The sequence below is a fragment of the Nycticebus coucang genome, chromosome 9 (genome assembly GCF_027406575.1).
Source record: "Nycticebus coucang isolate mNycCou1 chromosome 9, mNycCou1.pri, whole genome shotgun sequence".
In the NCBI taxonomy this organism is placed as follows: Eukaryota; Metazoa; Chordata; class Mammalia; order Primates; family Lorisidae; genus Nycticebus; species Nycticebus coucang.
Genome location: NC_069788.1, coordinates 36,932,309 through 36,952,061, shown reverse-complemented (window position 1 = coordinate 36,952,061; position 19,753 = coordinate 36,932,309). Strand labels below are relative to the sequence as shown.

The following is a 19,753-nucleotide window of genomic DNA, read 5'->3' as shown; positions in this document are numbered from 1 at the left end:
CAATGACAATTTTATCTTGCTAATATTTTCACCTTTGATTTTTCTACCCTTATATTGTTGACTATATGGAAAGGTTATCTATTATTATGCTCACTGCATGTTTATTAAGAACGTACTCTTGCAGCATAGGCAGCCACTAAAAAGGTTGCCTCGCTCCTTACTTCATTAGGGGTGGCAAAGTTGTCATATGCCAGTTTAGCATTTCTTTTCTTTATCAGCTAGACTTCTATAGAAGCAAAACAGTCCCTATCAAATCCTGGATTGCCCTGAGGTATAATTCATACAAGAAACAAAAGATAAATGCTTAATACTTTCTGGAAGAGTACGTTCTTAATAAACGTGCAGTGAACACAGTAATAGATAACCTTTCCATATATTCACTTTAAGATCCACAGCAAGACAAGGATGTTCCCACTGTCAAACTCTTGTTGTATGACATATTACGGGGAATTTTTGTCAACAATATAAGGGTAGAAAAATCAAAAGTGAAAATATTAGCACGATAAAATTGTCATTGTGTATAGACTATACACTCAACCTTGGAAAAAATAACGACAACAGAATCCAACTATTAGAACTGCCATGGGTTCAGTTTATCAAGGCTACTGAAAACCAATACCTTCCGTAAGCCTCTAATCAAGAATACAACGAACCTACATGAAGAAAACTTTAGAACTTCAATAAAGGACATAGGAAATGACCACAGACACAGTCATTTACTCCTATAAGGATGTTAATACTCCTGAAGTTTATCCATAAAGTCCAAGGCCTGGCACAATGGCTCATACCTATAATCCTAACACTCGGGGAGGCGGATGGATCATTGAGCTCAGGAGTTGGAGACCAGCCTGAGCAAGAGTGAGACCCTGTCTCTATTAAAAATAGAAAAACTGAGGTAAGAGGCTCTCTTGAGCCCAAGAGTTTGAGGTTGCTGTGAGCTATGATGACACCATGGCACTCTACCCAGGGCAACTGTGAGACTCTGTATAAATAAATAAATTCCAAACAATCTGTCAAAAAAAAAATTTTTTTTTGAGACAAGAGTCTCACTTTGTCACCCAGAGTAGAATGCTGTGACGTCATAGCTGACAGCAGTAACTCTCAGGCTCAAGTGATTCTTTTGCCTCAGCTTCCCAAGTAGCTGGGATTACAGGTGCCTGCCACAATGCCTGGCTATTTTTAGAGACAGGATCTCGCTCTTGCTCAGGCTGGTCTCAAACCTGTGAGCTCAGGCAATCCACCCACCTCAGCCTCCCAGAGGGCTGGGATTACAGGCATGAGCCACTGTGTCCAGCCTCAAAATTTTAGTTGGATATTTTTAGTAACTCTATAGACTTAATCTAAATTTCATATAGAGGAGTAAATGTTTATAACTACCTTAGTTAGCTTTTTAAAAAAAGAGAATAAAAGGGCACTTATCTTATAAGATATGAAGACGTATTACAGAGCTGTACTTATAACTGTAAGGTACACTGTAAAAATAAACAAATGCATCACTCAGACATGCCAGAGAGCTTAGACATAGACCCAGGGATATGAGGGAACATAATGTATTATAAAGGTGACGTTATAATCTATAGGTAAAATATTCAGTATCTTTTTTCTAAGTAAACTCCAGGTGAATTAAATACCTAAATATGAAAGAAAAAACCAAAAGGTTAATAGAAGAAAATGGAAACTATTTTTGAGACCTGGGTTTGGGAGTGAACTTCTTGAAACCTCAAAGCACAAACAAACAAACAAAAATATATATAAATAGTAATTGCATCAAAATAGGGAGTTCTGTTTAACAAAGGGGACTCCACCACCCCATAGGGAAAATTTTTTATTTTTTATTTTGATAAAATAAGAGACAATATTTTCAATGTTTGATATTGACAAGCAATTATTATCCTCTAGACCAGTGTATACAAGGAACTCCTGCAAATAAACAAGATAAAGCAGTCCCAACAGGAAAATGTACTAAAGGTATTAACAGGCAATTAGAAGAAAAGGCAGCCCCAAAAGCAATAAGCATATGAAGAGTTACTCAAACATATTAGCAATCAGAGAAATGCAAATTATAATAATCAGATATCATTTCATATATGTTCGGCTGACACACCTCAGATAATGATAATACCAAGTATTGGCAAAGATATGGAGGGCTATAAAAACCCTGTCCCCGTATGTGACCCAGCAATTCAACTATTGAGCTTTAAATGCAAAGAAAGTTTCAAATAGATCTATGAAAGATCATTATTTATTGGCTCAGCGCCCATAGCACAGTGGTTACAGCACCGGCCACATGCACCGAGGGTGGCGGGTTCGAACCCAGCCTGGGCCAGCTAAACAACAATGACAACCGCAACCAAAAAATAGCCGGGCATTGTGGCAAGCATCTGTAGTCCCAGGTACTTGGGAGGCTGAGGCAAGAGAATTGCTTAAGCCCAAGAATCTGAGGTTGCTGTGAGCTGTGACGCCATAGCACTCTACCAAGGGCAACATAGTGAGACTCTGTCTAAAAAAAAAAAAAAAAATCATTATTTGTGGTAGAAAGGTATTAGAGATAATCCTGGTGTCCAGCACTGGGATAGTAGATAAAACGTTTGGGATATAACACTCAACACAGAACACTTTTGATACCAGTTGTGAGTGGGTTTTTTCCCCACATGCAAGCAAATCTCCAGTGGATACCAACTGAGTGTCTTACAATTTAATTCAATTCTGACACTGTCTACCTCACACGTGGCCTAGGATGGCTATTAATGCAAATGTCAGATTATGCTGTATGCAAAATCACAAACTTACTTAAAATATTATGATTTTTTTTGGTGATTTTTTTTTTTTTTTGGTGGAACTCAACCACGTGGTATGAACTTCATTGATGACAAATGGTGTCACAGTGTCCCATAAATTAAACATACATATTCTCTCACTATTCGTATGCATGGATGGCTTACAGTTGTTATTTTCTAAGCACAGACAGTCCAGTTGACACCATCAGACATGACATGTGCTTGTGATGACTTGGTGAGGCAGTGATTATTAGTAATATTTCAACCTACCATTGCAATGTTAAGCATTTAATGCTGTTTAGAAGTCAGGTAAGCATTCTTACCTGGTTATTAAGGATACTTCCTCACCTCAGCAGCGCCCACATTGCATGCTGTGCTTTACAGTCGGCGCTCCATCTTCCCCACATCATCAGCCAAGATGTGGAAGGGCCCAAACCTTGCTTTCTATTTTCCTGTTAGTTAATTTTCATAATAAAAGTAACTGTAGCCTGTCAGCATGTCTTATACAAGCTCTCAAAACAAAACGCCCCAAAAAGAAAATGAAGGAAGATTATTCACTGAAAAATGGACAGATGACTGTACTGACTTGTTTTTTGAAGCAACTAGTAAGGCATTTTGCTTTATTTGTAGGGAATTTGTGCAAGTTATATTCAAAGATAATAATTTGAATAGGCATTATTTGCAAAAGCATGCTGCCAGATTCGATGTGTGTGAAGGATTGTGTCACAAGGACAAAATAACGGAACTGAAAAACGTCTGTATTGTCAACAACAAAAAAATTTTTAAGTTCCAATGCAGACTTGTAAAAGCTAGTTATGTGATATTTGATAGCAAAAAAAATCAAAACCATTTACTCATGGCAAGTTTATTAAGCAGTGTTTGGAAAGCATGGCAGATACAATTTGCCCTTGAAAAGGGGAATATTTATTAAAACCAGTTTGTCTCACCAGACTATATAGCCAGGTGAATTGAAGAAATTGGAAAATCTATCAAAAATTTTGGAGAGTAAAGGTACTAACTTTAAAATGTCTGCTTTGGTGTTGATGACAGCACTGATACTACAAATAAGGCACAACTTGCCATTTTTATTAGAGATATTGATGATGAATATAATGTCACTGAAGAAATGGCCTCTTTAGTGTATTAAAAGATACAACTAAATCGAGAGATTTATACAAAGCAGTAAAAAATATGCTAAAGCAATTTTTTTTTATTGTTGGGGATTCATTGAGGGTACAATAAGCCAGTTTACACTGATTGCAATTGTTAAGTAAAGTCCCTCTTGCAATCATGTCTTGCCCCCATAAAGTGTGACACACACCAAGGCCCCAATTTTTTTGTCCATTGCGAACATATCTGGTATGGTTATTGAGGGTGCCCTGGCAATGGTAGGTAAAAGAGAGGGACTTGTAAAATTCCTAGAAGACAATGCAGTTGCCACCCAAAAGTCACATTTGATGAATATCATTGCATAGTACATGAAGAAGATTTATGAGCAAAAGCTACAAAAATGGATAACGTCATGCAAATCATCAAGACTGTGAATTTCATAAGGGGCAAGGGATTGAATCATTGCCAATACCAGGAATTCCTTATAAGAATTGATGCTGACTATGGCAACATCATTTATTTTTCAGAAGTAAGATGGCTAAGTCAAGGCCAAATGTTGAAAAGATTTTATGATTTGCAGCATATCATCAAGTCATTTATGATATCAAAAACTACATTTGTGCCAGAACCTGATAGTGGAAACTGGCTTCCAGACTTAGCATTTTTAGAGGATTTGTTTGCTCATTTGTATCAGTTAAACATGTATCTTCAAGGTAAAAACCAACTTACCAATACAATGTTTCAAGTTGTAACAGAGTTCCAAATGAAAATGAAATTATGAAAAGCTCAAATTAAGGCACACAATTTTATGCATTTCAATATGTTGGCTAAACGTGGTCCTGGGAACAGTGAAAAATATACAGTGTTGCTTTTTGTTTTGATACAAGAATTTGAAAACAGTTCAGATTTCAGGGAAAATAATATTTTGGTATATTTGCAACTCCATACTCAGTCAACATAAATATTTTATGCCAGTTTTCAAATGGAATGTGTAGAGCCGCAGTCTGATATTCAAGAAAAATTTGATCAGGTCTCTTTACTGGGCTTTCATAGGTCCTATCTTCCCAGAAAGAAATATCCCTTGCTTCACAATCACACCTTCTGCATGTCATTGCTTTTTGGCAACACAAACATTTGCAAGCATCTATTTTCAAGAATGAAGCACATTAAGAGTAAAATTAGGGGGTGGGCGCGGTGGCTGTGGCTCACACCTGTAATCCTAGCACTCTAGGAGGCCGAAGTGGGTGGATTGCCTGAGCTCAGGAGTTGGAGACCAGCCTGAGCAAGAAGGAGACCGGGGTCTCTAAAAATAGCCAGGCATTGTGATTGGTGCCTGTATCCCAGCTACTCAGAAGGCTGAGGCAAGAGGGTCTCACTTGAGCCCGAGTTTGAGGTTGCTGTGAGCTATGACACTCTGCAGAAGGCAACAAAGTGAGACCCTGTCTTGAAAGGAAAAAAAAAGTAAAATTAGAACCAAAATAGCTGATGAGCACCTGAGAACTCACTGAGAATTGCAGCTGCTTCTATTGAACTAGATATTAATGCATTAGTTTCTCAAATACATTGTCCTACATGCCAGTAGTTTTATGTTGCCCACTTTTCTTTTACTTCTATAAAAAATATGTAAAAAGATGTTTTATTACTTAAATATGTACATTTTCTATGTTAGTGATCACAAACTTGGGACCTGCTTTATAATTTGAAAGGACTCTAAACAGAGCATAATTAGGATAATTATCTGAGGAGTTTTTTCTTATTTGTGGTGGCCGATATCATGAAATTTATGCACAGGCCTCCTTTTGCTCATCAGCTTTCATTAGTGTTTGTGTATTTAATGTGAGACCCAAGACAACTCTTCTTCCAGTGTGGCCCAGAGAAGCCAAAGGCTGGAGAGAGCGTCAGATCCCATAGGAAAGGATTTGGTTCAAGACTGCCCCCCACTTCATGAGCCAGTTGTAAGTAGTAAGTTGTCCCTGTATTTCTGAGCAACCAGCTATAAATTGGGGATTCCCATGACCCTTTCCTCAGGTTCAATTAATTTGCTAGAGCAGGTCACAGAACTCAGAGAAACACTAAAGTTTACCCATTTTATTATAAAAAGATGTGAACCGCTAGATGGAAGAGAAGCATAGGGCAAGGTACGTGGGACGAAGCCCAGAACTTCATGCCCTCTCTGGGCACACCACCCTGCAGACATCTCTACCTGTCCAGAAACACGGAATCCCTTCAAATCCAGTCCTCTTGGATTTCTTGTTGATTTCATTACACAGGCACCTCAACCTTCAGCCTCTGGGCGGAACTGAAAGTTTCAACCCTCTGATCACCGTGTTGGTTCCTCGGCAGCCATCTCCCATTCTGAGGCTATCCTAGAGCTTATCAGCCATCAGCCACTTCATTAGAACAAAAGATTCTTCTCTCAGTTCTGTGTCTGGAACTAGAGTCAAAGCCCAAATATTAGCAAAAGATTCTCCTAGCACCTCTGTCTATAGGTTTTAGAAGCTTTATGTCAGAGACTAACATATACTGTTTTAATTTTACACTCCCCATTTCACTTCATAGAATTATAAAGATTCTCTCTTACAGTAAGATCTGTAAGTGTGTCTTAACTGGCTGTGTCATAAAGCAAATGAAACAGTCAAGGGAGAGTGCCATAGCCAATCTTGTGGAATTTTTAATCTCCTGTTGAGATGTCTCACAGGCCATGCGTGTTATGTGAATAACCATCCACAGGGACCAAATACAGAGACCCGTAACAGTTTGTATGCTGCACATGTGGAACATTAAATTTCCTCTTTTAGTTATTTATTTATTTGCTTAGTTTAGTGTTGGGGTCCTGCTTTGTTACCCAGGCCAGAGTGCGGTGGTGTGATCATAGTTCACTGCAGCCTGAAACTTCTGGACTCAAGTGGAGGAGTCTCCACTTGAGGAGCCACAGTCTCCCCAGTCACTAGGACTTTAGGCAGGCATCTCCACCTTGGGGTCTTACGGTGTAGCTCAGGCTAGTCTCAAACTACTAGCTTCAAGCGTTCCGGCCCTGGCCTCCCAAAGTGCAGGGGTCATAGGCACGAGCTGCCGCACCTGACCTCAGATTTGAGTAGAAGTTCTGATACTGTCATCTTGCATCCCAGGAGATGTCCCTGCCTTTCTGGGGTGGCATACTTACCACTTTGGAGACTGTCGGTCTCAAACACCTTTTTGGATGAGTTTATTTGAAATCCCAAGATACGAACTTAGGGAAATTTGTACATATTTTGAATCTATCCCATATACAGCTCTGTGTTTTAATATATAATGTATTTCTCCAAATCTGTAGGAAAATTTATCAGTAAATTAAAATTTACTATTCTAATAATACATGCCTTAAAAAACTCCTTAGTGTATATCCATTATGACAAGTAGGTTCTTAAAATGATTTCATTGATCAAAGATTTGACAGATCTTTGGAAATGATATTCCCTTTCTTAGAACACCAAGAAACTTCACTATTCTGATTCTTCTGGGATGAGTTCCAATTTAAGATTGTTGTGAAATATGTAGTTATTTTATGACCCTCTGATTTTTTTTTTTTCTTTAACTTTACAGAGACTGTGCAGTTGATCCAACTTGTGTTTTATGCATGGAGTGCTTTTTGGGAAGTATTCACAGAGACCATCGATATAGGGTTAGTAATATCCAAATAATAACCATACCCAGTATTGAATTTTATACTAAGTACCTTTTCTTTCTATTTGAAACCCAAAGATTTAACACTAAAATGGAGGAGAGCGGTTTAAAGAATTATTTATTTAAATGCCAGTAAACATGATGGCATTGTAGAAATGAATTATGAGTCCATACTTCTTGGAACGTACAAAGAGATAACACAGATACCAGCTCTTCCATATCGGTTTTCAACTGGTTTGTTTTTGTTTTGCTATTTTAAAATGTTTATTAAAGAGGCATCTACTATAGTGTAAGAGGGGGCACAACTCCAGCAACACCTGCCAATTTTACTATTTTTCCATGGCTGTAATGCAGTCGGTACTACTCCAAAAATCAGGTATGTTTGTTTTTGAGTCAGGAATAGGTAAAGGCAGGTTATTCCTAAATCTGTTCTGGTTCCTCGATTAGAAGATTAAAAACCGGGCAGCGCCTGTGGCTCAGTCGGTAGGGCGCCAGCCCCATATACCAAGGGTGGCGGGTTCAAACCTGGCCCCGGCTGAACTGCAAACCAAAAAATAGCTGGGCGTTGTGGCGGGCGCCTGTAATCCCAGCTACTCGGGAGGCTGAGGCAAGAGAATCGCTTAAGCCCAGGAGTTGGAGGTTGCTGTGAGCTGTGTGATGCCATGGCACTCTACCGAGGGTGATAAAGTGAGACTCTGTCTCTACAAAAAAAAAAAAAAAAGAAGAAGAAGATTAAAAACCGACCATGAAGATTCAAAGATTAGGGAACTAATGTTAGATGAAACTTTTCATCCTAATCATGACATGGAATGGTAGAGACAGAATTTTTTTGTTTGTTTGTTTGTTTTTGCAATTTCTGGCTGGGGCTGGGTTTGACCCCGCCACTTCCGGCATATGGGGCCGGCACCCTACTCCTTTGAGCCATAGGCACCCAGAGACAGAATATTTTAATCAACTTGTTCGTAATTTAGGAGCCCTCCTGAGTCAGAACTTTTCCTCCTTTTTGTTTTTATTTACCCTGCCTAAGAGTTAATAATAAACTAAATGAGCTACAAAATTGGGCTCCTTCTATCCCTCGTATGCTCTCTTTAGTGTCAGGGAGAGGAAAGCCAGTCTCTTTTCAACTGTCCTTCCTGCATTAGGAAACTGGGACAAGCACATAGGTGCAGTTATTATTTTCCCAGTGGTGGCCTACACACATTTCTTGATATTATAGGTTTGCATCCACTGGGAAAAATTGTCATTTGTGGGGTTACATTAATTATATTGTCATATATAACACAAATATTCACTTTGGGCAGAATATAATAGAGTGAGTTTTAAAATCAGGCTCGGCGCCTATATCTCAGTGGCTAGGGCGCCAGCCACATACACCAGAGCTGGCAGGTTGGAATCCAGCTGGGGCCTGCCAAACAACGACAACTACAACCAAACAGTAGCTGGGCATTGCAGCGGGCACCTGTACTCCCAGCTACTTGGGAGACTAAGGCAAGCGAATTGCTTAAGCCCAGGAGTTTGAGGTTGTTGTGAGCTGTGATGCAACAGCACTCTACTGAGGGCGACATTATGAGACTCTGTCGCAAAAGAAAAAAATCAGGTGCATTTAATACCCATTCCTGAAATCTTCCTTACAGCATTTTTTAAAAAGCAGAATTTCTAGTCTACCCACAATAATAGATTCTTTTATACCAGATTTCTTCAATCATTGCCATATCTTAAGGAAATATGAATAATTCTTGAACCCTGCAGGTGGAGAAAAGTTTATTATCAGGCAGTCCACTTTTCTATTTCCCAACCTCCTGGTACCTGTCCTTTCAGAGAGTGGCTATTTAGGGAGTATTAGGAAAAAAATAAACTGGAATGCAGCAGCGGGAGCATAGCTCTCTGTGGCTTCAAATTCTTGGGCTCAGGTGATTCCCCTTGCTTCACCTTCCCTAGTCACTGGGACCACAAGCACATGCCACCACACACAGCCAGTCTTTAAGTATTTTTATAGAGGGGTGTCTTGCTTTGTTACCCAGGCTGTTCTCAAACTCCTGGCCTCAAGCAGTCCTCCCATCTCAGCCTCTCAAAGTGGCTGGATTACAGGCATGAGCCACCATGCTTGGCCTAAGTAGCTCATTTTATTTTGAAATCACTTAGATTGGTTTATAGGCTTATTTAAAATACTGAGAGGCTGGGCATTTTATTTGATTTTATCTATCCAAAGAAATTAAACACCTAAGCATTGTTAGTCCCTTAGCACTTGATATTCTTATTTATTATCTCGTCACCCTTAGTAAATACTTATTGACAAAATACTTTACAATTTTTTTTCAAGATGACAACATCGGGAGGTGGAGGTTTCTGTGACTGTGGTGACACTGAAGCTTGGAAAGAGGGTCCTTACTGTCAAAAACATGAACTTAACACCTCTGAAATTGAGGAAGAAGAGGTAAAAACATTTTCACAAAGTTGTTTTAAGGGAATATTGTTTTATCCACAAGTTTGAAGTATTTTCAGAAATAGGAATTAAGTCATAATGTGGGAGAAATAGACAAGCGAATAGTCCTGCCGCTACTAACCCTAAGTGTACTTTGAAGGTTCTTTGTGTTTTGTGGGTGCTGTACCGTTACTTGTAGTACATACTTGAAATTCTGGAAATACAGTTTAATTTAGATTTCTTATTTCGTTGGGGTTTTCTTTTAAGTAGACATAAGGGTTTTTTAAAGCTTTAATTTATTATTGAAGAGATTATTTTTCCTGTATGTGTAGTCCAGTTGAGCAAGTTAGTTTTTGTATGTCTGTGTTGTGATAAGACTTTGCAGGCCTGGCTTGGTGCCTGTAGCTCAAGCGGCTAAGGCGCCAGCCACATACACCAGAGCTGACAGGTTTGAATCCAGCCCAGGCCTCCCAAACAGTGCCAACTACAACCAAAAAATAGCCAGACGTAGTGGTGGGCACCTGTACACCCAGCCACTCGGGAGGCTGAGGCAAGCGAATCGCTTAAGCCCAGGAGTTGGAGGTTGCTGTGAACGTGACACCAGGGTAACTCTACCGAGGGCGATAACTTGAGGCTGCATCAAAACAAAAAAAAAAAAAGACTTTGCAGGCCAGATAACTTTTCCTTGTATTATCACACATGACAGCCTGCCCGTAACATTGTCTCCTGATTAATCCATGTGATTGAATACGTTGTGAGATCAAGTGTATAGATGGTAGCTCAAAACAAATCATCCCTACCCCAGCTATAAATGTGTACTTTTTAAAATTGTTGATCATGTATTATTTTCCTTTAAATGATATCCTGATAGTTCATTTTTATCATTATTTTTAATTGATACATCATAATTGTACATGTTTATGGGGTACAGTGTGATTTTGCAATACATGTATATAATATATAGATTAAATTAGGTGATTAGCATATCCATCACCTTATGCATTTATTTTTTGTGTGTGTTGGGAACATTCGAAATCAAATCCATTCAGAGTATATAATAAATTGTTGTTAATTATAATCACCCTATAGTGCTGTAGAATCCCAGAACTTATTCCTCCCTACTAGCTGTAGATTTATATCCACTAACCAAACTTTGATTATTCCCTTTCTGCTGCTTTCTGTGACAATGTACTGTTTTAAGGTCCCTATTTCAGATTTTTTTATTTTTAAATGGCAGGGAGGCAGGTACATTCCAGAGTACTTCTGTATTATTAGCAGGCCTGATACCAGTTTGGAGCAAATGGCTGTTAAGAGTCCTTCCTGGTGCACATACCCTAGAGATCTCAAATATTTTAACAGAATGACCAAGACCTTTGATGTAGGACAGTGTCTTTTAGGTTGTGCTCCACTGTGTTTTGGACAGCTCAAAATTTGTACAAAATTATTCATACTTTGTGTTTTATCAGCTTTGTGCAAGTGTTCTATAATTTGCTGCAGAAAGATGCCAAGTTGTCAGGGTTCCAGGTTTTTCCATTCTTATGAGCAGCTTTATTTTTATCTCTTTGAATAAAAGAGGTATTTGAATGGAGTTTTTATATTTGAATGGCGTTCCATATGTAGAAATATAAGATAAAAGGATATTTAGGGGGGAAAAAAGGAGTCATTTGTTAGAAGAAGATTAAAAACCACTGGCATAAAAGTTTAGGACCATGGGAGAAAATATTTGCAAATCGTAGATCCAATAAGGATCTGGTATCCAGAGTGTATACCTTGCAATTCAACAATAAAAAGACAGCCTAGCTTAAAAATGGCCACAGGAATTCTCTGTAAAAGACACATAAGTGATAAACACATGAAAAGATGCACAACATCACTAGTCATTAGGGAAATACAGATTGGAACCACAATGAGATACCACTTCACCTTCATTATTTTTAAACAATGATAAATAAGTGTTGGTGAAGTTGTAGAGAAATTAGAACCCTTTTCCCTTGCTGGTGGAAATGCAAAGTGATTCGGTGCTGTGGGAAACAGTTCAGCTGTTTCTCAGAATGTTAAACATAATGTGTTTAACATGTTAAACGTGACCATATGAGCCTACAGTTTCATTGCTGTCTGTATACCCAAAAGAACTGAAAGCAGGCCACACACAGTGGCTCGTGCTATATAATCCTAGCACTCTGGTAGGCTGAGGCAGGAGGTTCACTTGAGGCTGGGAGGTTGCACTCCAGCCTGAGCAACATAGCAAGACGCTGTCTTTACGATAAATAGAAAACAGCCAGGCAAGCGGTGCCCGTAGCACAGTGGATAGGGCACCAGCCACATACAACGAGGCTGGTGGGTTCTAATCCGGCCCAGGCCAGCTAAAGCAACAATGACAACTGCAACAGAAAAATAGCCGGGCGTTGTGGTGGACACCTGTAGTCCCAGCTACTTGGGAGGCTGAGGCAAGAGAATCGCTCAAGCCCAAGAGTTGGAGGTTGCTGTGAGCTGTTATGCCACAGCATTCTACCCAGAGCAACAGCTTGAGACTCTGTCTCAAAAAAAAAAAAAGAAAAGAAAAAAGAAAAGAAAACAGCCAGGCGTGGTGGCACATACCTATAGTGCCAGTGACTTGAAAAGCCAAGGCAGGCAAATCAATTGAGCCCTGGAGTCTGAGGTTACTGTGAGCTGTGATAACACCACTGCACTCTAGCCTGAGCAGAGATCTGTCTCAAAAAAAAAAAGAGGGAGCGAGGGGTGTATATGTGTGTATGTGCATATAAATATGCACAAATAGGCTTGGCGCCTGTGGCTCAAGCGGCTAAGGCGCCAGCCACATACACCTGAGCTGGCAGGTTCGAATCTAGCCCAGGCCCGCCAAACAACGATGGCTTGCAACCAAAAAAAAAATAGCCGGATGTTGTGGCGGGTGCCTATAGTCCCAGCTACTAGGGAGGCAAAGGCAGGAGAATGGCTTGAGCCCAGGAGTTGGAAGTTGCTGTGAGCTGTGATGCCATGGCATTCTACCCAGGGTGACAGCTTGAGGCTCTGTCTCAAAATAAATAAATAAATATGCACAAATATACACACACACAATGGCTTATTATTCAGCCATAAGAAGGAATGGAATACTGATGCATACTGCAGCATACATGGACCCCTAAAACATTGTTAAGTGAAAGAAGTTTAAAAAGGTCACATATTACATATTCCATTTATTTGAAATATCCAGAATAGACAAATCAATAGTGACAACACAAATTGGTGGTTGCCAGGAGATAGGGAAAAGGAAAATGGAGAGAAACTTCTTAATAGGTAAGGAATTTTGCTTTAGAATGATGGAAATGTTTTGGAACTAGATATTGATACTAGTTCACAGTATTGTGAATGAACTAAATACTGCGTTGTTCACTTTAAAATGATTAATTTTCTGTTCTGTGAATTTCATGTCAATTATTTGGAAGAAATACTTTAAGACTTCTGTTACTTTTTTAATCTTGTGTTAAAGTAGAATTAAAAGTTTTCTGAGAAAAATTTTTGAATTTGCCTGCAGTTATTCTGTTTGCTTTATCCTCATACATTAGTGAGATGGCTATCAAGTAGTCTGACCTCAGTTATTTTCCTGAATTTTCACTCTTGTTTTTGTTTATTCTTGAGACAGAGTCGCACTCTGTTGCCCAAACTAGAGTGCCGTGGTATCAGCCTAGCTCACGGCAATTTCAAACTCCTGGGCTGGAGTAATCCTCCTGCCCCAGCCTTCTAAGTAGGTGGGACTACAGGTGCCCACCACAATGCCCAGCTAATTGTTTGCTATTTTTAGTAGAGATGGGGTCTTGCTGTCCCTTAGGCTGGTCTCCAACTCCTGAGCTCAAAGATCTCCCCTCCCTTGGCCTCCCAGAGTGCTAGGATTATAGGCGTGAGCCGCCTTACCTAGAAGGCTATCAAGCAGAACAAGCTCTGGTTAATACCCTGAATTTTAAGAAGATGCCAATAAGCTCACACACCTGGCTGAAACCACATGATCCTGCCTGGAGAATATATACTCTGGGAATTTCACAGAGAATAAAACCTCCAAACTCTGCCATTGAATTTCCTGTTTAAGAGTTCCTTTAAGAGAAATGAAGTCTCCAAGGGTAAGATACGGAAAGGTAGCATTGTGTTTAGCATACTGGTCCCACTAACAATTTTTTTGTTTGTTTTTTAAGGCAGAGTCTCACTCTGTCACCCTGGGTAGAGTGCTGTGGCATCATCACAGCTCACAGCAACCTCAAACTCTTGGGCTCAAGAGATCCTCTTGCCTCAGCCTCCCAAGTACCTGGGACTACAAGTGTGTGCCATCACACCCAACCAGTTTTTCTGTTTTTTTTATAGAGACAGAGTCTCTTGCTTAGGTTGGTCTCAAACTCCTAAGCTCAAGGAATCTACCCACTTCAGCCTCCCCAAGTGCTAGGATTACAAGTGTAAGCCACCAGCCTAACATAATTTTTTTTTTTTTCACATTCAGCCTGCCTCTTCAGTAAAACCTGGAGGAAACTTGATAATATACCTCTACAGGAATATTATTTAGGAAGTGCCAGGGGTCTTCCCAACTCTTGGCACTGGGGATGGGATGTTTTTTTTTTCATCACATATGGACAGGGTTCAGTAAACCTGGTTGAATCTTAACTGCAACCTGTTTTCATCTGGCACCACCATAGCTAAGAGTGGTTTTTCTACTTTTATTTGGAAAAAATCAAGAGGGTAGCATTTTGTGACATGTGAAAATTACATGAAATCCAGTGTGAGTGTTCATAAAGTTTTTTGGAATACACCCATGCTTAATTTTTTATATATTGTCTGTAGCTGCTTTCCCACTACAATGACAAAATTGAGTGCCTACAACAGAGACCCTATCTATATAGTCTGCAAAGACTAAACCACTTATGGTCTCTTTACAGAGAAAGTTTGTTGATCCCAGATACAGGCTTTCAAAAGCATTGTATATGTCTCACTAAATGGCAGTAGCATCTCCCACCACTCTGACGATCAAAGACACCCAACCAGGTTTTCAGATGGCCTCCTGGGTGTGGGAGTGAGCAGGGAAAGTAGTGGGACATAGCACCTCTCCTAGTTGAGAACTAGCACTTGCTACGTGGTAGCTCCTGTATGGATCTTCATAGGAGTCCATAAAAAATTTTCCTTAGTTCTCTTAGAAAATGTTATGTTTTTCCTGGTGTGAATCTCATAACGGATTGTGTTTCTTTCTGTTGAGGCTTCTGGAAAAAAGAGCCAAATGTTTGGAAATAGTATATCCCTGGCAACTATATGAAAATTTATGTGGTCTGAATTTATAAATAGATGTTATCTTGACTGCAATTTATTTTCCTACCTTTATTTTCCTTTTATCTGCTTTGTACATCTGTATTTTATACCCCTCTACTAGGTGTATTCTTCCTTTAAATAATTTTTTTTTCCTTTTTTGAGACAGTCTCATTTTGTCCCCCTTGTTAGAATGTTGTGGTGTCACAGCTCACAGCAACCTCAAACTCTTGGGCTCAAGCCATCCTCTTACCTCAGCTTCCCGAATAGCTGGGACTACAGGTACCCTCCACAGCTCCTGGCTAGTTTTAGAGACAGGGTCTTGCTTTTGCTCAGACCGGTCTCAGACTCCTGAGCTCAAGCAATGCACTGGTCTTGGCCTCCCATAATGCTAGGATCAGAGGTGTAAGCCACTGCACCTGGCCCTTCTTTTTTAAACTTCTAAAAAAAATTTTGTATGGATAGGTGTCTCACTGTGTTGCCCAGGCTTGTCTCTAATTCCTAAGCTCAAGTGATTTTCCTTCCTTAGCCTTCTGAGTAGCTGGAACTTAGTATTCTTAAGTTGCTGTCAGTCCTTTTGGGAAGGAGATTTAATTAAATAACAAATACTAACTGAGCAAACAAACATTAGTTAAGATTTTTATAATCTGAAGTTTTCACTTACAAATACTGCTCCCATCTCATTTGAATTCAGATCAGTAATTGTTAATAGCTGTACATAATACTAAATACTTTACTTGGTCCATCTCATTTAGCCTCATAACATCAATACTGCTGGTACCAATATTTCATAGAAATTTGAGTTTTAGATTAAATCTTGATCAAAGTGTACCTCATAGTAAGTGCTGGAACTGGGATTTGAACCTAAGTAGCATAGACTTCAGTAATGAAACTCTCAATGGTACATTATATCACTTTTTAAAAACATTTTTAGCAGTGGAATTTTTTAAATGAAATCCTAATATAAAAATCCCAATGATAGAACTGATTAAAGTTGTATTATTCATATATTCACATACATGAAATGTATGTTATTTACTGGTGAGCAAGTCCATTTATGAGGTAAGTGAGGTTGTTCGCTGACTATTCAGCCTCTGGTTTATTTCTGTGTTTTTGGTTGGGCGATATGGAGCAAGTCCTCCTTCATACTTTATTTGAATATGACAACAGTTAAAAATCTTTATTATAATACATGCTTGCAGTTTACAATTTAAACATTATAAAAGACTATCACATACAGGGTAGAGTTCCCCGTAACTCCCACTGTCCTGTAAGATCACCACTGATAACTTTTTAACAACATGCCTTTGTTTCTTCCAGCTTGAAAGAGGGAGTAGATCAAAGTCAACTTACCAACAGATGAGCTGCATTTTGTAATATAAATGTAATCCAAGAACTAAAATTATTAGTAATTATAGACATACATTATAATGGTACAACATAGTGTAAGAGGTCATTTATTTACTTGTCCCATCTGAATTTATGCTGTGAAAAGAACACTTGGAGCATTAGTACCTTAGTCCTTCCTGGCGTTTGGCTTCCGTTGTACACGCCTACCACCTCTGCACTGCAGAAGTCATTCCTTTATCATCAGTGACATATTTAAGAAGTTAAAAGCCATGTACACAGATGGCAGAAGAATCTCTATGCCTAGATCTGTCTCAACCTAGGTTAGTTTAATAGCCAAATTCCCAGTTGGTAATCTCCAGTATGTAATATATTTTTATAAATCTTATCAAATTCTTCAGTCTCTAAATGTTTTCTGTTTTGGGATGTAATTGCGGGAAATGGAGTGACTGGTGAGAATACCAGCAAGAAAGCTGAGTTTTTATCCTACTTTCCCTTCTGATGTAGCACGAGGTTCATATTATTATTAATACCTACTCTTTTGTGAATCCCCACAAACTACCAGTTCTATTCTTTCTGCACACAGATGATTTTACCACAGTAATGATTTCTAAAGCCTCCATAATAGGTAGTGATGAACCTTGCTAGTAGGGGAAAAAACCTCCAGGGACATAAAAAACAACCTGTATGAAAAGAGTTATAGGTAAAAGGTGCTAATGAAAATCTGAAAAATCTGCTTCTTACTGAGAAAAATAAAATTAACTTTCTTCAAGCCCTAGATGATTCTCCTTTAGGAATCTTGATCCTTTTGTTCTGTTTTGTTGTTTTTTTTTTTCAATGTTCTTCAGTCCTCTGGTCCATTCCTTTTTTATTCTACCTTCTCCATTTGTTCTATATCAGTTCTACTAGGCTTTGGTGTGAGTATACAGAAATATTCTGTGACATATATATTTTTTTAATATATAAATATTCAGGTATATGTGCCAGTGCGTACCGATTCCCATTCCATATATTAGAACATACTGCTTTTTTAATTTAAGAAATGAAGATAATACTATTTAGCCATTAAGCTAATAAAGTGTTTAGATTTCAAATAAGCCATTATGATTAAAGATTATGTAAAACATTTTGCCACCCTTGATTGAAAGATACCATGAGAGACATAGTGTATGTTTAAAATAATACTTTTTTACATTAACCTAGAAATTTAGCGACTTTTTCACTATTAAGTCTAATATACAAAGTTCCCTGTTGACATGCATATACATCTTATCCTGCTGAGAGAAAGTGGAAAATGGTTTTTATAAAATCAAGGTGAGCGCTTGATAAGTTCTCACTTTTAAATTGCTTGTCCATGTTTAGGTGATATTTCTTTATTCTAGAAATTTTTGGTTAGGAGGACATGAAGCTATCAGGAAGGTTTGATATCAGGTTTTAGAGATCCTGGAATGCCACTCTAAAACGTTTAGATGTATTCATTAGACATTGGAGTGCCACTTAATATTTTGATTCAATTGATTCAGTAATTGGGATTATTTTGAACTAAACATTTCAGGAAGCTTTGTTTTGTAGGGTGTAATGTACAAGACAAGATGAGGAGAAACTGAAGCTAGAAGAACAATCAGCTTTTTTACTGTATTATTTTGAGGGTCGGAGGCAGAATGGGAAAGAAAATTAATTGGTTTTTGTTCTCTTCTTTCAGGATCCTCTTGTGCATTTGTCAGAAGAGGTGATAGCAAGAACTTACAACGTTTTTGCTATTATGTTTCGCTATGCGGTAGAGATATTAACCTGGGAAAAAGAAAGTGAATTGCCAGCAGATTTAGAGATGGGGTAAGCGTAACCCATATATTCTTTGTGTATGAGGAATGGCTAAATTTTAACTTTCATAGTTTAGGATGTAATCATTTTTTTTAAATCACTTTTTATCAGAACACTAACCATCATTGTTTTTATCGTTTTTGGGGGTTTTTTTAATTAATTTATTTTTATTGTTAAATCATAACTGTGTACATTAGTGCAATCAAGGGGTACAGTGTGCGGGTTTCATATACAATCTGAAATATATTCTCATCAAACTTTTCAACGTAGCCTTCATGGCATTTTCTTAGTTACTGTATGTAGGCATTTGTATTCTGCATTTAGTAAGTTTCGCCTGTACCCATTCTAAGATGCACCATAGATGTGTGGCCCCACCCATTACCCTCCCTCCACCAAACCTCCCCCCTCCCTTCCCCTTCCTTGGCCCTTTCCCCATAGTCTTGTGCTATAGTTGGGTTATAGCTTTCATGTGAAAGCTATAATTTAGCTTCATAGTAGAGCTGAGTACATTGGATACTTTTTCTTCCATTCCTGAGATACTTTGCTAAGAAGAATATGTTCCAGCTCCATTCATGTAAACATGAAAGAGGTAAAGTCTCCATCTTTTTTTAAGGCTGCATAATATTCCATGGTATTGTTTTTATCGTTTTTAAATATTTATATGATCCAGTTAATTGGTGGCAGTTTCTCTCTGTTGGTTAGTTGGTTTGTAGCCATATTTAAACTGTCAGAGCTCTACAACTGGTTTCATACATAAGCAGTTTTCTCTTTGATTCTGTGATAAAACTGATAAGATTAACTCTGCAACTCTACTTACTGTTTGTTCAGCACATCTCTTTAGAGGGTGAAGTCTTTGATATAAGTGAGTTAATAAAATTAACTTTGAGAATAAATGCTCAAACTCAGTTTTAACCATTTTGATTCTACCTTTTTATAAAATGTATTCTATACTTTATGCCCATTTTACTTAGATCATTGGGATCACAAACTTGTGACCAGAGAGTGTGTTCTTCCACAGCTGTATCAAGGTTAAGGGTTACTTTTCCTTGCTAGTGTGCTTGCCTCAACAACTTTCTCTTATAAACGTGTTGGGCTCGTGTTCATAGTTAAAGATGAACACTAGCTGGAATGAGGACCTGAGGGACATTGGTTGTGTTTCTCTTTTGCTTTCTCAGTGGTATTTCAGGTAATTGAAGTTGTGGGTTGTTTTTTAATAAAATGAGGTGTTACTGTATTCTACCTCTTTGAAGATGTTGAAAGTGACTAAGTAGCCCGTGACTTTATCTTCATGCACGTCCAATTAGAAATCATTGATCTAAAATCCAAGCTTAGA

The 19,753-nt window shown here is 38.5% G+C and overlaps 1 protein-coding gene across 11 annotated transcripts in view; it reads left to right on the top strand.

Annotated features, from left to right (window-relative positions):
• Positions 1 to 19,753, top strand: part of UBR2 (ubiquitin protein ligase E3 component n-recognin 2) — a 136,201-nt gene that overhangs the window by 36,330 nt on the left and 80,118 nt on the right. For all 11 annotated transcript variants that reach the window (XR_008382270.1, XM_053600924.1, XM_053600925.1 and 8 more), the window contains exons 3-5: positions 7,470 to 7,548; positions 9,871 to 9,984; positions 18,302 to 18,432. Coding sequence is in view for 10 of the 11 variants with exons in the window: in XM_053600924.1 (XP_053456899.1) it covers positions 7,470 to 7,548; positions 9,871 to 9,984; positions 18,302 to 18,432 (324 nt within the window). In the remaining variant the exon portion in view is untranslated. The remainder of the gene's footprint in view (positions 1 to 7,469; positions 7,549 to 9,870; positions 9,985 to 18,301; positions 18,433 to 19,753) is intronic.